This window comes from Taurulus bubalis (assembly GCF_910589615.1).
Source record: "Taurulus bubalis genome assembly, chromosome: 12".
Classification (NCBI taxonomy): Eukaryota; Metazoa; Chordata; class Actinopteri; order Perciformes; family Cottidae; genus Taurulus; species Taurulus bubalis.
This window is the reverse complement of record NC_136600.1, coordinates 3,935,926-3,954,989: the sequence shown is the minus strand read 5'-3', so window position 1 is coordinate 3,954,989 and position 19,064 is coordinate 3,935,926. Positions and strand designations below refer to the sequence as shown.

At 43.3% G+C, this 19,064-nt stretch overlaps 1 protein-coding gene across 1 annotated transcript; it reads right to left on the bottom strand.

Annotated features, from left to right (window-relative positions):
- Positions 1 to 349: 349 nt before the first annotated feature.
- kcns2 (potassium voltage-gated channel modifier subfamily S member 2) lies at positions 350 to 1,789 on the bottom strand (the record flags this gene model as incomplete). Its single annotated transcript, XM_079227581.1, has 1 exon — positions 350 to 1,789. The coding sequence occupies one exon, from the start codon at positions 1,787 to 1,789 to the stop codon at positions 350 to 352; it is 1,440 nt and encodes a 479-aa protein (XP_079083707.1).
- Positions 1,790 to 19,064: the final 17,275 nt, after the last annotated feature.

The window sequence follows — 19,064 nt, the reverse complement described above, 5'->3', positions numbered from 1 at the left end:
TCTTTTTCATCTTACGTGCTCACACACACACACACACACATATATATATATATATATATATATATATATATATATATATATATATATATATATGTATATATATATATATATATATATATATATATATATGTATGTATGTATGTATGTATGTATGTATGTATATATATATATATATATATATATATATATATATATATATATATATATATATATATATATATATATATATATATATATATATATATAAAAACGGTCAGACACCAGTGTGAGGAAGTGGGCTTTTTGATCCAGAGGCTGGACAGCTCCTCGTGAAGGGCCACATTGAATGATAGGTGTGTGTCCGTCCGTCTCAGTGTATTGATTCGTTCAGGCTGTGCTCACTAGGTGAACTCCTGCTCATGTTTGACAAGCTCGCCATGAGGGATTTGACTTTGTGCGCGTAATAGTTCCTCAGGTTGACCGAGGGCACCTCCTTGATCCCCTCGTCGAAGTCGCAGCTCCTCATTGCGACCTCCAGCTGTTTCTGCCTCTTGTAGAAGAGGGAGAATTTGTTGAAAATGAGCGTGATCGGGAGCACGACGACGAGGATCCCGGCCAGGATGCACGCCGAGGCGGTCAGCTTGCCCGCGATGGACACCGGCACCACGTCCCCGTACCCGACGGTGGTCATGCTGACGGTGGCCCACCACCAGCACGCCGGGATGGTGGAGAAGTCCTCGCTGTCCTCTTTCTCCACCGTGTAGGCCATGACGGAGAAAAACGACACCCCCACGGCCAGGTAGAGCAGCAGCAGGCCCACCTCCTTGTAACTGTTCCTGAGGGTGGCCCCCAGCGAGCGCAGCCCCGTGGAGTGACGCGCCAGCTTCAGGATGCGGAAGATCCTCATCAGCCTCAGCACTTGTGCGACGCGTCCCAGGTTGGCCAGCGCCGGGCTGCTCTCCACCACCAGGTTGATGAGCAGCGTCAGGTAAAACGGAAGTATGGACACCAGGTCGATCACGTTCAACGGGTGCTCGAAGAAATGCAGCAGGTCCGGCGCCACCATGAACCGGGCGACCAGCTCCAGAGTGAACCAGCCGATGCCGACGTGTTCCACGGTCTCGAACCGGGGGTCCTCCGCGGGGAGCCCCTCGCCGTCCACCAGGCTGAACTCGCTCATGCTGTTCATGCACATGGTGGCGATGGAGCCGAGCACCACGAGGATGGAGAGGATGCTGATGATGCGGCTGGCCACTGAGTAGCCGGGGTTGTCCAGCATCAGCCACACGCGCCTGCGCGCGCTCCCGAGCGGCTGCTTGTCAAACTTGGTGGCGTCGCTGTAAAACTCCAGCAGCTCGTCGAAAGACGACGTGGTGCTCCCTTCGTCGCTCCGGTCGTCCCAGTCCTCCCGGTCCTGGTCCATCTTCCGGCAGTGGTACGCACTGCTGCAGCACGAGTCGATGAAGAACTCGTTGATGCCCCAGTACTCGATCTCCTGGCTGAAGGAGAAGATGCACAGCTCGGCCATGACGTGCAGCCGGCCCGTGTTGTAGAAATTCAACACATAGGGGAAGAGCGCCGGGTTCCTGTCGAAGTAGAACTCCTTTTCCGTGTCGTCGTAGTCGTCGCACAGCTCCAGGATGGACTCTTTGGACTGGCAGAGGAGCAAGCGCGCGAGCCGGGTCTCGGGGAACCGGGAGAGGGTGTCGGACCGGAGGCGCTTCTTGAAGCCGCCCACGTTGATGCGGATGGCGGCGTTGTCGTCCGTGTGAGCCCCGCCGCCCGGTCTCCCCAGGGTCTGGCCTGTCATGTCTGGAGAGGGGGCCACACGCGCGCGCGCGCACACACACACACACACACACACACACACACACACACACACACACACACACACACACACACACACACGCACACACGCGCGCACACACGCGCAGCGCACATAATGAAAGGGAGAGTGACGGACAAAATGAAATGGACACAAAGAGAAAGAGACAGTCAGCACAAGAGAGACAAAGGAAGATGTGTTTATCCTGTGACTTTTTTCTTTTAACTAAAAGAAACAGAACAACTATTTGTGACAACGTATTTTCGCCCAAATGACAGACAATTACACTGAGAGCAGTGCTTTGCAAAACCCTTTACAACTTACTTCAAAGCGCCGCCAGCTCACTGGACCCCCCCACGAGAAGACTCTGCTTCCAACTCCGGGGATCGCATGTTGCAGCTCCCGCGTGATGACCGCAGACACCCTGTCCCCTGGGGTCTCCGTTGCTTTGCTCAGCTTAAGCAGTGGAGGACGGTGTCAAATACGATGGTGCCCCTCCAGACAAGAGATACATTGACGGGCACCTCCTGCTTAAATTCACCCGGAGGCTGCTTTTCGCCGGGAGTCCTTACATCCTGCACCCGCCGAGCGAACACCTCCTTCAGCTACAGGTCCAGGCTCCATGTAGAGCTGTGATGCTGGAGCCATAGGAACAGATACACGCCCTGGCAGCCGCTTTTTGTTGTGCGAGGGAATTCCTCTCTCTCTCTGTCTCTCTCTCTCTCTCTCTCTCTCTCTCTCTCTCTCTCTCTCTCTCTCTCTCTCTCTCTCTCTCTCTCTCTCTCTCTCTCTCCCCTCCCTCCCTTCTGTCTATCTGTTGCTGCGCAGCAACACATAGCTCTCCCTCTGCACCGCCCTCCAGGAGTGATCTCAGCATCCTGGTGCTGATGGGAGGGATGCAGGAGAGGAGAGGAGAGGGAGTCACCAACGAACAAAATAAACGACTGCAATGATGATACGCGATTCCTGTTAAAATGTAAAATAACTGTCTTTCTGCCAGAAACTTGACTTCCATAAGCTCCATATTTACTACATGTATGGATGGAAGATTTGCCAAACATTATTGTAATGCCACAGGATAAGATCACAAGCTAATATCATAGAATAATATTTAATTTAACTTTGTGGTACCCGTTAATTTATTATTGCACTTCCATTAAGTTGACTCACAAGAAACGGAATGAAAAAAGAATGGTCAACACCTGCAGCGGAGGTCGAGATATCTTGACTTTAAATCCTTACCAGGTCTGGATCCTGCAATTCCCATGATGCAACTCATTTGTGTCTTTCATTAGACCTTTCCTGACGCCTTGAAAGTGACTTCCTCCTGTTGGTGATTTAGGATTTCCATTAAGACTGTGCGTCCCAAGCGGAGCTAACCCTGATGACATCATTATTCACAGGAGACGTTGTACAACTGTTCCCAGGCCGAGTCCTCCGAAAAACAGTGTGAGCAGGAACCAGACCAGAACTAAAGTGCAACAACGCATCTTTTTGTGACCTTGGTTTTGGAGCCGAGGAACCCTTTAATATTACTTATACAATTAAACCATAGAAACACCATAAGTGTGTGAGAATGTCTCAGATGATTTATAGTGATGTGTTTGATGCAATATCATGACTACACTAAATTTACTAATACAGTTGTTTTGTTTTGTTACATTTTGGTAAAAATTAGATGGATCAATAGAAGGATGACATTCAACACGTGCCAACGTCTCCTCACTTAAAACCATGCTTTCTGATCCTCACTACACCATGAAGCCCCGACATCACCTGCATCTCCCTTCTATTGATTCAGTGGCGACGTCGTTAACGGCCCCGCTGTCTGCAGAACACGGAACAGGACACTTGATTTGATTGATTACGATGCTGAAGGTTTTGTTCTACATGTCCCGATGTGTCTAATGAAGGTGATAGCGGCTGCAGACAAAAGCTGCCTCCTATAATTCTCCTGCTGGCTTGTTAGTGTCGCTCAGCTCTTTGTCAGCAGGCATTCTGCGCAAAAGAACGGTGTGATGGGAATCTGCTGATTACATCCAGGACGAGTTTATGGCATGTCTAGAGCTGTTAAGGTGATACACTGAAAAACAAAAACAACATTAGGGGCCTTTTGAGCATTTTCAAAATACACAGGCGGCCCATTTTTGGTCCCAGCAAACAGGTTTAAGTAGCCGTGATGAAGGTTGTCGCTATCACTTCATTCCGTTGAAGAGGGAGATCTAAAGTGACGGTTTATTAGCAGCCTTTGCTCCCTTAGGCTGGGCCACCGGGACCGTCTCCTCTTTCCGATGTCATTTGCTGGTCACCCTGTTTAAGACACCAGGCTTTAGTCGCAATCGAAAACACATTTAGAACCGTTGGAAGCAATTTCCCACTTGCTGTATTGTATTGCAGCACTTATTTGGAAGCGTAACTGCCGGCCAGCGGGCAGCAGTGGGACTGTTTACTCCTAAATAGGATCTTTCACTCCCAGATTGTTACTCCCAGGCAGCCAGCATATTAATATTTCATCGCATTTAGTTTCTTCTCCCCAACAATTGGAGCTTAACATGAGCATGTGTATAAACCCATGAGATTGCCCGAGCAGATTGGGTCTTTACAGTCGGATTCACACGTGGCGTCTCCTAATGCTAGGTGCTTTTCAGGCATTTAATGAAAACTAAACATATGCTCTTCAGGTGCGCCCAATATGGTGTTATAGATTATGTCACAAGCCTCCACGGATCCCCTACGTACTCACGCAGCAGATTTGCAGGATTTGGGAAGCTTAACAAAAGCTTGAAAGCACACGTGACCTCTGATTACAATACCGTGAAATGACACACTTTTTCTTATTAATGGGTTCATCGGAGGATGTGTGGGAATGTTGTTGCAATGATTATAATCCCATGTTGTGTACCATTATGATCGTCCAGGAGGATAGTAGTAGTATAGTGTTGAGTGGGTATCATCCTTCAATTCACTGAGATTCTTTAATGTTTGCGATCTGTGTCATTCTGATTATTTCTCACCGTGTTTCCTCTCACTCGTCGGAAAGCGTTATAATCCCACACAGGCGACAACATGACTTTTACTATGGTACATTTGGACGCCGTTCAAATGTCACAGTTTTTAGGATTACATTTGGCGACAGCCAGCGTTGATCCTATACTTGCTGGGAAATGTTCATCTTCTGTGCAGCATATCTGATTTAGGCTTCTCCCCGCTCTGCTAACCCCATCAGTCCTGAGAGGTATCTCTGACGGCACACAACCTCAGATTTCATTATGGGTGAAGAAGCTTGATGTCAATGACTTTGTTCAAGATTACTTCGGCTGTGCGTTCTGAATTATTTGGGCCATCATCTGCAGATTATTCACTTTGTGCTTTCCGATGAAGCGGGCTGCTTTTGATTAATTCTTGTCCCACACGGTTGAGTTTAATTTGTCGAGGAGAGACTATTCCTTATAGATTATTCCTGAAAAACTCTCCTTAGATCTGCTGTCTTATTGATAGCATGCCTTGCTTTTCAAAGAAATTGTTCTGTCACATTTTATCATGGCGCGATAGCTGTATTAAAATATTATCAGTGACTGAAGAACTACTCAAATTCTTTATGTAAGCAAAAGTAAGACATTTCTGTAAAAAAATACTGCATCTGACGTGAAAGCTCTGCATTTAAATTCCTACTTACACAGTTACTGAGGGGAACCTTTTACTGAAACAGTCTCAATTGAATGCCTCTATATGACCTGCATAAGCAAACTATATCATCAGAGAGAAGATGGCTATTCCTATATAGTTATATTTAATGCTCGTCATCCGTGCCACCAGGTCCAATTTCTCGCAAACTCAGACGAAATAATGCAAATTCACCGGAAACTCCTTCAGCTCAGACATCAGCAGGGCCTCCAGGACTGGAGACAGCGCTGGTCTACGGCCGCTGGGAGACTACTTCGCAGGCTGGCGCTCCAGAGAATAGCTCGCTAACTTGCCAGCTCAAGAGGTGCACAGGCAAACCCTTGAACAGTACATTATTGTAGACACAGTACTGCCTCGAGTATCTTATTGCTTTTATAGTACGGGTACCTGCGACTTTATAAATAGTAATAGTAAGCTCCCTTTCAGCACAAAATAGTTGTAGCCACCAAACGTTGTGTATCGCATTTCAGCGACAGAGAAAATAGTCCTGTGTATAGCGTATGTGTATGTGCGTCCCGTATGTGGGACGCATATATGGGGACGCACATATGGGGACGCACATACGCACATACGGGGACGCATATATGGGGACGCACATACGCACATACGGGACTATAAAATCGCAGATGTACTGACCAGGCCGGTTGGAAGCAGGGTGGAGGATGACACTCAGCCACTGATGTAAAGAAGTGCTCTCGCTGCTTCTGTCAGTCTTTTCTCCATCATTTTCCTTCTCCATGATGTTTAGAGAACTTACCTCGCGCCGGGAAATTACCGACATAATTAACTGTCACTGGAAATTATCACGATTTTGTGATCAAACCCTTTTCATTCCTCATCTTAGTTTCCGGTTTTATGCACTTGCTCCCCGCTAACTAGTCTGCTCTCAGAGCGTTATCTGCTCTGCTCTCCTGATTGTGAGCCGTATCAACGTTTGACTGTACAGCAGGAACAGGGACCACAAATACACTATTCACCGCTGACATTCTCATCAAAAGTCATTCCCCTCAAAATATTAAAGTTTACACGAAACATGTTTGGTAACTGTCAAGCTTGAAATGACAACTAACGGTTGCGCAATTTAAATCTACCTGTTATTTTAAGTGCGCCCTGATATGGAACGCTCTAAATGTAAACAGGCTGTACAGTACTTTATGGCTGAATAAAGTACACCCCGTGACTCACTCTCAACCAATCAGAATGCTTGATTTGATCTACCCGTACTCGCTTTGATCCTCCAACAATTGAGGTCAAGGTTAAAAAAACTCATCCGTCACTGGAAAACTATAGGGTGTCATCTGAACCCAGGCAGAAAAAAAATATACTAAGTATATTTAATCTTAGTATGCTTCAGTATACTAATCAAAAGTATACTTAAAGTGTGTTATTTTGGAACAACTTATTTTGTACTAAATATATTTAAGTTGTACATAAATAGTATTTAAGTACAACTTTAAGTATATTAAGTATATTTTTGTGTGCTAAATTGGAAGCAAGTATACTTAGTACATACTTAAGTATATTTCTGTGTATATGCTAATATACATGCCGATAGTTCACTTAAAATGTGTTTTAAGTATATTCAAAATGTGTTTTAAGTAGATTTGAAATATATTATTAGTATATTAGAAATATGTAAACATTACACATTTAATATAATTATAATGTGCTAATAGTATACCAAAAGTATACTTTTAGAACATTATAAATATAATAATATTGTGTTAATAGTATACCAAAAGTATACTTTTGGTATGCTATTAGCACATTATAAATATAATATTGTGTACCCTAAATGCTGAATGAACTTCCCAGATAGTAAACAAAATCACTTTATTACATTGAACTATAAATGGTACGCCAAACAAAATAAAACTTAAAAAACAACAACATAGAAACAGGCTCCATTCACGTATATCGCCTTTGATTGAACTGCTCATTATTGCAGTTACGCCTTATGATGGCTCGCACGTCCGAGGCACTGGTCAGGGGAAATTCTTTTATAACAGCATCTGTTAAGAGAAGAGATGAGAGATGATGTCACACAGCATATTCATACAAAGTTTTCTTATATTTTGACTACACGGGAAATCTGGTTGAACCAATATTATTTTTTGCACTCAAGACATGACCTACCCGTTATGGCCTGCACTTTTGCTACATCAAGTTGGTCTTTAGGAGGTCCCCCTTTCCCAGACTTTCCAGTCAGGGTAGACGTAGCGAGGACCTCCTTGGAAAACACCAGGGCAGCCAGCTCATGGCAAAAAAGGGTCATTCGTGACCTATTAAGCCGCAGGAAGGCCCTCTTCGAAACCGTCACAATGCTGCCCTCCAAGGCGTGCTGTATGAGAGATTCAATGGAACACATTAATATACAGTTGGAAGATCTCTACCTACCTATTCGGAATTAATATAAGTTATTCACATATGAATACAATGTGCTTTATTATTTAAAACACTGATAGTAGTCTGTACATCCCTCTATGGAGCGGTACCACCAGTGGTGTGGAGGTTCCCTCTACTAATTCACATGACTGATGTGTGACACATGTAACCTAGTAAATCCCATCACTGTTTTTCTGACACATTTTAACTTGAACAGCAGACGATGCTGGGAAAAACATTTCTCTGACAAGTTAAAGAAACAAGTTAGTTCCACTTTTTTTTTTTACATACCGTTTCATCGCTGGCCATACACAACGATGGTGATGACGTAACAGATGAAGGGCTCCCACTAGTGAAGGTCATCATTGCCCGGACATAGTCCACACACTCCTTCTTCTGCTTTATCAATTCTGGCAGTTCTAGGTGAATGTAATAAAACGTTGAAAAATAAAGTTACATTTGTTTGATTACTATGAACTCTGTTGGCCAGTAGTAGGTTGATAATAGTAACATTTTTCAGTACAGAGCAATATTGTGTAAACAAGCTAAATCCTAGTTTAAACATACTGTCCCCTCCAATTCTCATCTGAACAACCTCCCACGAAGGGATGCCATGATGTCATCCATGCTGTTGTTAACATCCATCTGTTGATACAAGAAAGAATGGAATACAAAACACAAAGGGTACATTTTTTTAATGGAGTTACTTTATACCATGTGTCCTTGTACAACAGATATATACAGATAACTGACGTGTTACTATCATAGAACTAGTTTTTCACAAAATGGAAAATGTTTGGGTTTATATGTTGTGTTAAAGTGGCAAAAACCTTCCGAATGATAATAATTTAAATGTTGTATTAGTGACAACATTACATTAGAGTCTACAGGTGAGGGTGAGTTATGGTCCGACTGAAACACTATTAAGTTTTCCTCAGTTCGGTGTAGGATCGATCGGTCACTGATGACCATCATTCAAGGCTCCATTTTGATTGTACTTGCCGTTTTCGGGGTTGATGTCAGACCTACATCTTCCTCAAAGTTAGGTTCCTGAATCTTTAAAGACAAGAAAATAGAGCTTTAAACGGCTATACAACAGATACATAATTTCTGTCTAAAAGAGTACATGACAAACGGTAGAGAAATAAGTATGACTTGCCATGTTGTGGGCTTGTGGGCTCTCAATGTACGTGTCATCAGAACCGTCATCAGGATTGGGACTGGACGCAGGAGGTAACAGCACACGTCTAGCCGCCGTTTTTGGTGTATTTACCTGGTCAAAAAGTAAAAGTATGGGAAATATGAGAATTTGTTACAGAACACTTAAATACCTAAGCAATTGACAAACTAGTTTAATAACTAACAATAAGTAACATGCAACAACGTAGCCAACAACTCAAGAAAAGAGTACGTCTTACATGCTGTGGAGATTCATCCTCTGAACTCATTTCATGAAGTCTCTTCTGAGACGACGTCTTCAGGTCCTGCAACACCTGGTTCCTGGCAGCCTCTCTAACTTTGACTTGCTTTGCCTGCCAAACATTTTTAAGATATGAACAAAGATAAAAGAGTTTTTAAATGAGGTTTATCAGAAACCTGGAGGAAGACCGAGGAGTCTCCCTTAAAGAATTTACTAAGACCACAGCAGAAAAGGAGATTTCATCTATTGTGTATTACTGGATATTACAGAATGTGTCAAGTAAAGTTTTAGAAAAGTGCACAAGACGTCCAATTGCTACAACTGCTGTTTCCACTACTTCATATCATAAATGGAATCATAGAGAACGACTCAAATCAAGTCAACTTGTATTTACTTATATGCTTTTCCTGCCTGCACGTCCTCTCCGCCTATCTGCCTGCCTCTGGGCGAACTCGTATTGGCCCAAGAGAGGCAGGTCTAAGAAGCAGTTTAGCCAATAACGCATCCGCCATTACAAGAGAGTAGCCGAAGGTTTAGAAAGAAAGTAACCTTTATTAATCCCCCTGGAGAAATTCTTCTCTGCATTTGGCCCATGGGCGGCACCCGGGGACCGGTTGGGGGTTGGGTGTCTTGCTCAGGGACGCTTCCACGTGTGAGCTATGGGGGGACTGGGGATCGAGCCGGCGACCTCGTGGTTGCAGGACGACCACTCATCCCCCTGAGCTACAGCCGCCCTCAAACGTTAGCTACGAGTATTTGAGCTAGCATATCAGCATGTAGGATACACATTTAAAGTTAAAATATAAATGTAATAATCACATCACAAAAATGACTCATACAAATAAATATTCACTCATTCATTTTTTTCTTCCTGCGGGCACTCCTACTCTCCTTCTCTGCCCAAATATCCTTGCCAAGAATGAATAACCCTTTCGTCTTGGAAAGTTCTTTGTACAAATCTGATAAAGAACAGTCTAAAAAGTTAAGCATTGTTGTTCTTTAGACAAAAAAGACAATTAAGAAGTTAGGCAGTTGAAAAAAGAGAAATATGAACTCCTAACTCACCACCAAACAGCAGGACTATGGCGGCCATTGTCTTCTCTGGTTGCTTTCTCGTCGGACATTTGATTTCAATCCCAGAGCTACCAACTCTCACGGTTTCGCCGTGTGACACACGCTTTTGCATGTTTTCACACGCACTCACGCCACACAACCAATTTCTCACGGCAAAAAAAAAAAATCAGATTTTGGGCTGAGGCGCGTTCGTTCCTTTTCAAACTCCCCGACGATAGATGGCGCTAAGGAGCGCATCTGTAAACCTATTCGCTGCATAGACATTCTATTTTCCCCAAAGAGTCTCGAAGATAGCAACAGAAGAAGATTTTCAAACAGACACAACCGCGGGAGAAACTCAGGAGGAGCAGAGACTAAGGCAGACCTGGGCATCTTACGGCCCGCGGCTCTCCCAGTCTGGCCCGCGTGAGGTCAATCAAAAATGAAAAATAAATAAGGTGCACGCCATGAATGCAATACAAATAGCACTGCTTTTACTTTGAAGGCGATTTATTTATGTGCGTGCGCGCATGTGTTGCCGACTTGGAAACTGAAGTGAAAGCGTGTTGTTCTGCAGTTTCTGTCGCGAGACCCCCGCCTCCCAAGGAGCCTCGCGCTGCAGTCTCCGCCTCCAGATTAAAAATGAATCGCGCAAAGCCGCCGCGGATCTGACCTGCGGTCTGATCCACTATGGCAGAGCACTTTAAGTCAGGATCTTCACTCTTCTCTCAAAGAGGAGAACGTTCCTCACATGAGGAAAGATGCTCAGAAGATGTTGGTTCTCTTTGGATCTACCTACATGAGAACAAACATTCTAGTGATGAAGTTCAACAGATCAGATCCTCTCTCTCTGATACCTGTCAGCTGTCCTTCATCTCCACCTCATTCAACCAGACTTCAAGCTCTTGTTCAAGCAACACAGACTGGACTTTTCTCCCCGAGTAAAAATTAATTCAAATTTCCTGATATTTGAGCCACCAACGTGTGTGGCTGTGTGCGCGGCTAAATTTTGGTCACCCCCGACAAAATCTCACTCCAAGGTTTTTTGAAAAGTTGGCAGCTCTGCAATCCACATGTTGTCGTCCTCGAGGTCAGGCTTCGATGTCGGTTGATATAATTCATTGGCTTTTTCCAGCATAATAGCATTACTTTTTACTATTACTGTTTTGTTCGGCAAGTAAAATATGGCGAATTGAAAAGTCATGATGTCCTCCTGCGTTGAACACCTGCGGTGAAGACCTGCGCTGCAGCGTTGGTAAGGTGGGATGAACGAACGAGTGACGTCGGTTGCTCTGATTGGTTCAACAAAAATGCTGCACGTGATTGGTCAATGGCTTGGCCCTGACCTATTCAAGAGATACTACTGAACTTACTGTTTTATTAGGCAGTCTTTTTCAATCGAATTCATCATGGCTTCACAGAGAAAATATAAGAGACATTTGAATTCTGATGAGACTCAACTGATGACGCCAAGAACAACAAAATACAGAAGACTTCAACAGAAACAGGTAAAGACAATTTGTGTGACTTTTTCTAGTGTTATTGGAGACTTTCTGGTGTCACGTTTTGTTCTGCATTATGCTGCGTTCACACCAAAAGAGTAGCGAATTATTCGCGCGAGTAGATTACATGTAAAGTCAATGCACATGTATCTGTTTAAACTCCAAGCTCTTTAGTGGTTTTGAGCTAGTGTTAAAGGTGCAGTACGAGTGTAATTTGAACCGGATCAAGGCCTTGTCGCGGCCCGTGGTCACACAGACGCGAATGGTTGCCGGGCGGGGCAGATGAGGCGAAATATCGTTGCAAAAAAATCGTCACCGCCGTCCTGCCGTTTCCATTCAGACACTCGTCCTGGAAGAGTCGGAGCTGTGTGCGACTACGGTTAATATTATGAACCCATACGATGGCGTTTGATGTTCCGACGTTTGTGGGACTTCCTCAACAAGTATAAAGCAGAACTAGTGGTTATTTCAATGGTGAATGGTGGAAATTGTAAACCACGGAAAAGCCGCGTCCCCTTTCCCCCGCGAAAAAGTGAATGCATAATGCTGCGTTCACACAAAGGGGTGCGGTCCTGAGGGAGCAGCGGGTGCATGCTGCTCGCTGAGTCTCACAGGAGACTCCGCAGTCCAGATTTAAAATTAATCATGCATGCGCAAGAGTCCAAGGAGATCAATTTTACAAAATGTTCCTGTTATCACATTTTAAATCAAAATATGTTGTTATAACTATAAACTTCATGTAATAACGATGCACAAAGACTACTTATACTCTTGAAAGTCATTTAAAAAAGGGATTTTTTTTTTATCTTTATGCTTTCAGACTTTTCTGAGAACTGCTAGAAGAATAGGATATCAAGGATAGGATGTCAACATCTTTGATTTACTTGACTGTTTGGGATACTATAGGATGCCATATATATGATTAGGCCTATCTGATGATAAACATAACTTTCTTGAAGATAATTTTCACTCTCAATCATTCTTCATTTGTTTAATATGATTATATCGTAGTACATAACTTTTGTGTAAAAGAAAAAAAAAACATCTTTGCAAGACAAAAGCCAATTTGCCTGGGATTCCTAAAACAAATGCCCATGCCCACTGTAAATTAAGGTTATCAGCAAACAGAATTACTAGTGCTTCGCTAATGGATAAAGCAATAGCTGTTTTACAATTTTGGAATAATTTGTCTTTGTACTTTATCACCAGAAACAGGAAAAACATTTCTACAAGAGATTTCTCTGTGCATCTTCAGTTCCTAGAACATCTGTTCACAGAAGAAATGTTTCACAAAAGGTAAGATCAGTACATACAATACAATTATCTATCATTCTGAATGTTTGCCTGAGTAGACGATGTGGTACATAGCCTGCAATGGTAGCCTTACAATTATAGTGTAATTGTGTGGGTGACCTTTGACATTACATTTGACCTTTATCGTAATACTGCCGTTTTGTTCTGCAGTTATTTTGTTAGTCTTATACTGCATATATTGCTGCACATTTGTCTTAGATTCATCTTTCAGATGATGATACTAAAGCTTACCAAGAAGTGGACTGGAGCCAGCAAGAATGTGATAAAAATGAACAGGGAGAGATGGGGGAATGGAGACAAGTTGTGACATCAGAAAAAGGGAGAAGTTCTGAGAAGAGAGATCCTCAAAGTGAAGATGAGGAAAATGGACCAGACAACAGAGAGGAAGATGGTGGAAGTAGACAAGAGGAAGGAGAGCAAGATGATGGAAGTGGACCAGAGGACGATGATGGACGTGGACCAGAGGAAGATGATGGAGGTGGACCAGAGGAAGATGATGGAGGTGGACCAGAGGAAGATGATGGAGGTGGACCAGAGGAAGATGATGGAGGTGGACCAGAGGAAGATGATGGACGTGGACCAGAGGAAGATGATGGAGGTGGACTAGAGGAAGATGATGGAGGTGGACCAGAGGAAGATGATGGACGTGGACCAGAGGAAGATGATGGAGGTGGACTAGAGGAAGATGATGGAGGTGGACCAGAGGAAGATGATGGAGGTGGACCAGAGGAAGATGATGGACGTGGACCAGAGGAAGATGATGAAGGTGGACTAGAGGAAGATGATGGAGGTGGACCAGAGGAAGATGATGAAAGTGGACAAGAAGAAGATGATGGGCGTGGACCAGAGGGAGATGATGGACGTGGACCAGAGGGAGATGATGGAAGTGGACAGGAGAGGAGCCAAGAAGGAAATCAACAAATTCAAAACAATCAAAGGTATAACAATTGAATTACACATTATCTATGCACACTGGTGTTGTTGCTTGTTTCATTTTGTGTTTTTTTCTGTGTGAATGTAATCAGTTTTGTTTTATATTACAGAAAGGCCACGATGACGACCCTGTATACCCTGGTGCCCCCGTCAGCAAAGGACAGAGTTTGCTCTTACTCATGTCATATGTACCGAGGCACAATTTGAAAGGAGTAGCTCTCCAGGACCTTCTCTCAATGTTCAATGAACATTTCCCTGGCATGGTGCCAGCAACCTCTTATCTTTTTCACAAAGCCTATGGACTATTTGGCCAGTATATGCCGTATTTTTATTGCATTGCCTGTGAAAGCTACATGGGACCAAGTGAGACAGCTCCAAAAATCTGTTCTTCTTGTAAAGCAGAATTTGACATTGAAAAAAACCTAAGGGTTGGGTCTTACTTTCTGGTTCTTAGCCTATCAACCCAAATAGTGGATGTTTTAGAAAAGTCTGACATACATTTAAATAAAAGGGAATTGATTCCAGGAATTGTTTCAGATATTCAGGGTGGGGCAGAATATCAAAAACTCAAGCTGAGTGGACAAGTAGGGGCTGATGACATAACAATTATGTGGAATTGTGATGGAATTCCAGTTTTCAACAGTTCTAACATTCAGTTATGGCCAATTCAGTGTCAAATTATAGAGCTGTCTCCAAGAGATCGCCAAGGCAATATATGTATACTATGCATATGGTTTGGTAAAAGTAAGCCAAATATGATCACTTTTTTGACTGCTTTTGGGTCACAGCTCAAAGAACTGCAACAGATTGGAATTAAATGGAGGGATTCTGAAAACATAGAGCATACAAGCAAAGTTCATTCACTCCTCTGCTCTTCAGATTCAATTGCCCGTCGCCTCCTGAGAAACACAAAACAGTTCAATGGCAAATATGGGTGTGACTCCAGAACCACCCTTAAGGACAGAGGCAAATCATTTTCAGCATGCTATGCTGGCAACACCTGATACTCCAGTAATGAGTGTAAAAGGCCCATCCCCTTTGATGGAACTTGAGAGTTTCAACATGATCACAGGATTTGTTCCGGAGTACCAGCACAGTGTCTGCCTAGGTGTCACCAAACAGCTGGCTCGACAGCAAGCACCATAAAGGTAACACATCTGTGCTGCAGAGGATGGCTATTAAACATTTCCTAGGGGTGACAGTTCATTCTGGTTTATATTATGACCGTTTAATTTGTTGCAATGTTGTTTATCATTCGTAATAATTCAATTGTACAGTTAAGCGATGGAACATTCTGTGAGATCATGAGCCTTTATTGATGGGGCCTCTATTGCATCCGAAACACATAGATTTTGTGTATTCGTGAAAGAGCTTGCCAAGAGTGGAAGAAAGGTTTGTAGAGATGTTCAGCTAAATATATCCTCCACATTTATAAATGAAGTGTCTTTCACCAATAATGTCATTGCTGTGCATCCTCAATCACTGAAACGTAAATGTGTATTGGTTAGATCCAAAGACAAAATGTATGTCATTCCACTTCCAAACAATGTTGAGAGGGATTAAAAAGTGTGGACCTGTATTTTGTGGTGTGTTTGCAATGATTTGTTTAAATGGTTTTGTGTGAAAGATGTATTGTAACATGATAACTCTTTGTCAATATGGACTTATTAAACGTGACATCACAATCGCTAAAGTAGCTATTTGTGTACTACAATTTTGATCATTTAAACAATTGGAAAGGTTATAATGGGACTATTGGTGCATCATTCTAATACACACATGATCACTAACAATTCACATTTTTCTCAAGAAATGTACACATGATATACTGTACATTAAAAGTAAAGCTGCGTTCTCTCTCCTGACCACCAGGGGGCGACTCCCCTGGTTGTATAGAAGTCTATACTTCATGTGTTAAAGCTGCATTCTCTCTTCGGACCACCATGGGGTGACTCCTCTGGTTGTATAGAAGTATATGCTTCATGTGTTAAAGCTGCATTCTCTCTTCGGACCACCAGGGGGCGACTCGTCTGGTTGTATAGAAGTATATGCTTCATGCGTTAAAGCTGCATTCTCTCTCCTGACCACCAGGGGGTGACTCCCCTGGTTGTATAGAAGTCTATGCTTCATGTGTTAAAGCTGCATGCTCTCTACTGACCACCATGGGGTGACTCCTCTGGCTGTATAGAACTCTATGCTTCATGCGTTAAAGCTGCATTCTCTCTCCTGACCACCAGGGGACGACTCCCCTGGTTGTATAGATGTATATGCTTCTTGTGTTAAAGCAACATAAAACTACATAGCTCCGCCTTCTCTTGACACTTTCGGTTGCAAAAAAGCATAAGCTAAACACCCTGGTTGTCGACGACCAAAATGCCGAACTCCAGGCTTCAAAAGTCCATAAACCAAAGAGATAAGTTAAGGTGACGCGTCCACCTCTCTTCTACACGTTAAGGTCTGCTCACAAGGCACTGCTTTGTTTGACTATGTGTTTCTGTGCTTCTCCTCGTACTGACAGTTGGATCTCAGAGTGGCGTCCTTCACAGCCACTGTTTGCGTGGACACTCACAACTGGCTTGGACTGCCCTTTACCCTCTAAGGATGAACGGACTTCTAGCATTGAGACATACTTCTCTTTTTACCTTTTTCTTGTTAACGTTGTTCCTCAGGGTTATCTTGTGAGCTACAGAGACATCTTAGAGCATGCTAGCATTTAAACAAACAGGATCAAGGATCACTTGTGCACCAAATACGTGCCCCAACATGGAATGGAAATTCTTTAATGGATGCAATTTGTCTGTGTTTTTTTCATTTTAATTTATTTGACTTGTTTGCTGTTTTTTTTTAAAAAAGTCTATTATCTGTGCGTTTATGTATAGTTACTTTTCCATCCTGACCAGGACCCCCTGGCAAACGAGATTTAAAATATCAATGGGTTATCATGGATACATTAAGGTTAAATAATAAATAAATATATAATCTACAGTATCCCTAAAGATTGAGTCCCTAAAGTTGATGATGAACCAATCGATATATGTTGTTGCCTGATCTGTTTAAAGTCTGAATACCATTTGAAATGATTTTCCTTATGCTAATATCTTTGGAATATAAAACGTGTGTGTGTGTGTGTGTGTGTGTGTGTGTGTGTGTGTGTGTGTGTGTGTGTGTGTGTGTGTTTATATTTGAAAGAAAGCTGCAGCCCCATCTGCACATGATCAAAACCTTTTGATTATGTCGAGCACCAGAACAAACAAGCGTTCATCTATTCACACACAAAAAATGGAGCCGGATCAGTGAGATCCCATAAAAAGATGCATCCGACACGCACTGACCAGGGTTCAGATACTGCCCACTCCAGCCGGCCTTATTTGCATCATCTCTTGTTGTGATGATCCATTTTCTGTCTCCCTTTTCAGCTGCTGATACAATAGGCTCGTTCGAGATGAGCCAGTTCTGCGCAGAATCGATCGGCGCGCAATGCATGCCGGATAGATTTGTGTCCGACTTGCTCCCGACATGCTCTGACGTCATGCACACGTGGTCAACGATACTCTCACGAGATCAAGTCGTCGTCGATTTCAGAGTCAGCCGCCGCAGTTGCTTTCCAACAATTGCGTGGCCCAGTGCATGATGGGAAACGCCTGGCTGTCACCACATCAGAGAGCTGATTGGCTCTTAGATCTGACAGCAAACACCACGTGTTGTAGAAAATTCTTATTTTATGTGTAGTTGTAATACTTAACGCTGGATTATTGACTATTAGTCTCATGTTTGATCTAAAAACATTAATTGTGTGGTTGTTAATACAAAATCGTATTTATACAACACACATCAAAACTACTAGTAATGTATTTCACAGGCAGACATCAAAAGACCAAAGGATGCAGCTACACACTCATTTTTACATAAGTATATATTTATAAACACATATGAATAAATCCAAACGTGATCCGTAAACTACAAGTAAACAAAAGTTCGGAACTAACAGGAAGTACTTTTTTCTGTGACTTCCTGCGTATACACAGCTGACAGCTGACAACTGTCCGGCTTGATTGCAGTTTAATGTCAACGCCTCCTGCTGCGGCCGCTGCTCTCGTCTGGATTCCAGGCGAGGCGCAGCTCTAACGAACGAGCTTAATATCGCATGTTCAAACACAATGAAACACCTGCTGTCTTTGGGTGAGGACAACGTCACGTCCTGTCTGTCGTCATGAAAGCGGCCAGCAGGTGGCGACGTGTTGAACACCGACTGCCATCATCAGGCAAATGCACGTTTAGTTCAGAACGCCAGCGGGCCATAAGGGCTTATCTGGTGCTCCTTGCACGCGCAGCAGGAACCGCACCTGTGCGCGCACACGTGCTGCATTCACTGGCACCTCGTAATGTCGTACATCTGAGAAGTTGCAGATGAATATAAACAAAACGGGTCGAGAAAGAAAGTGTAGTAGCACCTCCTCATCACTGAACTGTGAACGGCTGCTGCTGGAACTTCACATGCCACGACTATACTTCTACTTGTATATTTGTAGCACGTTATACACTGATTGTGCAATACTGTCATCACATTTTTGTGCAATACTGCTACTATATTTTGTGCCTTATTTTTATTTATTTTGTACCTTAAGTTCATTGTAATTCTGTGTGTTAGGAGGACCCAATACGCTTTTCATTGTACAGAGTAACTGTCTGTTATCTGTGCATATGACAATACAAATATCTTGAATCTTGAATCCGGCGGACTAGTGATATTTTATAAACCTACTTTGATTCCACCCCAAAAAAAAAGCTTTTAAAAAAAGAAGATCTGTAGCCTACAACTTGATAGAAAAGTTCGATTTTTCCAGACCGCCCTTGAAGCCAGCACGCGCTCCGCCACGCTCTCCCACCTCCCTCCGAGCTTCCACAGAAGCGGACGTGGGACGCGCGGGATGCGATGCGGTGATGTGAAGAGAAAGCCTCTGAGACCAGC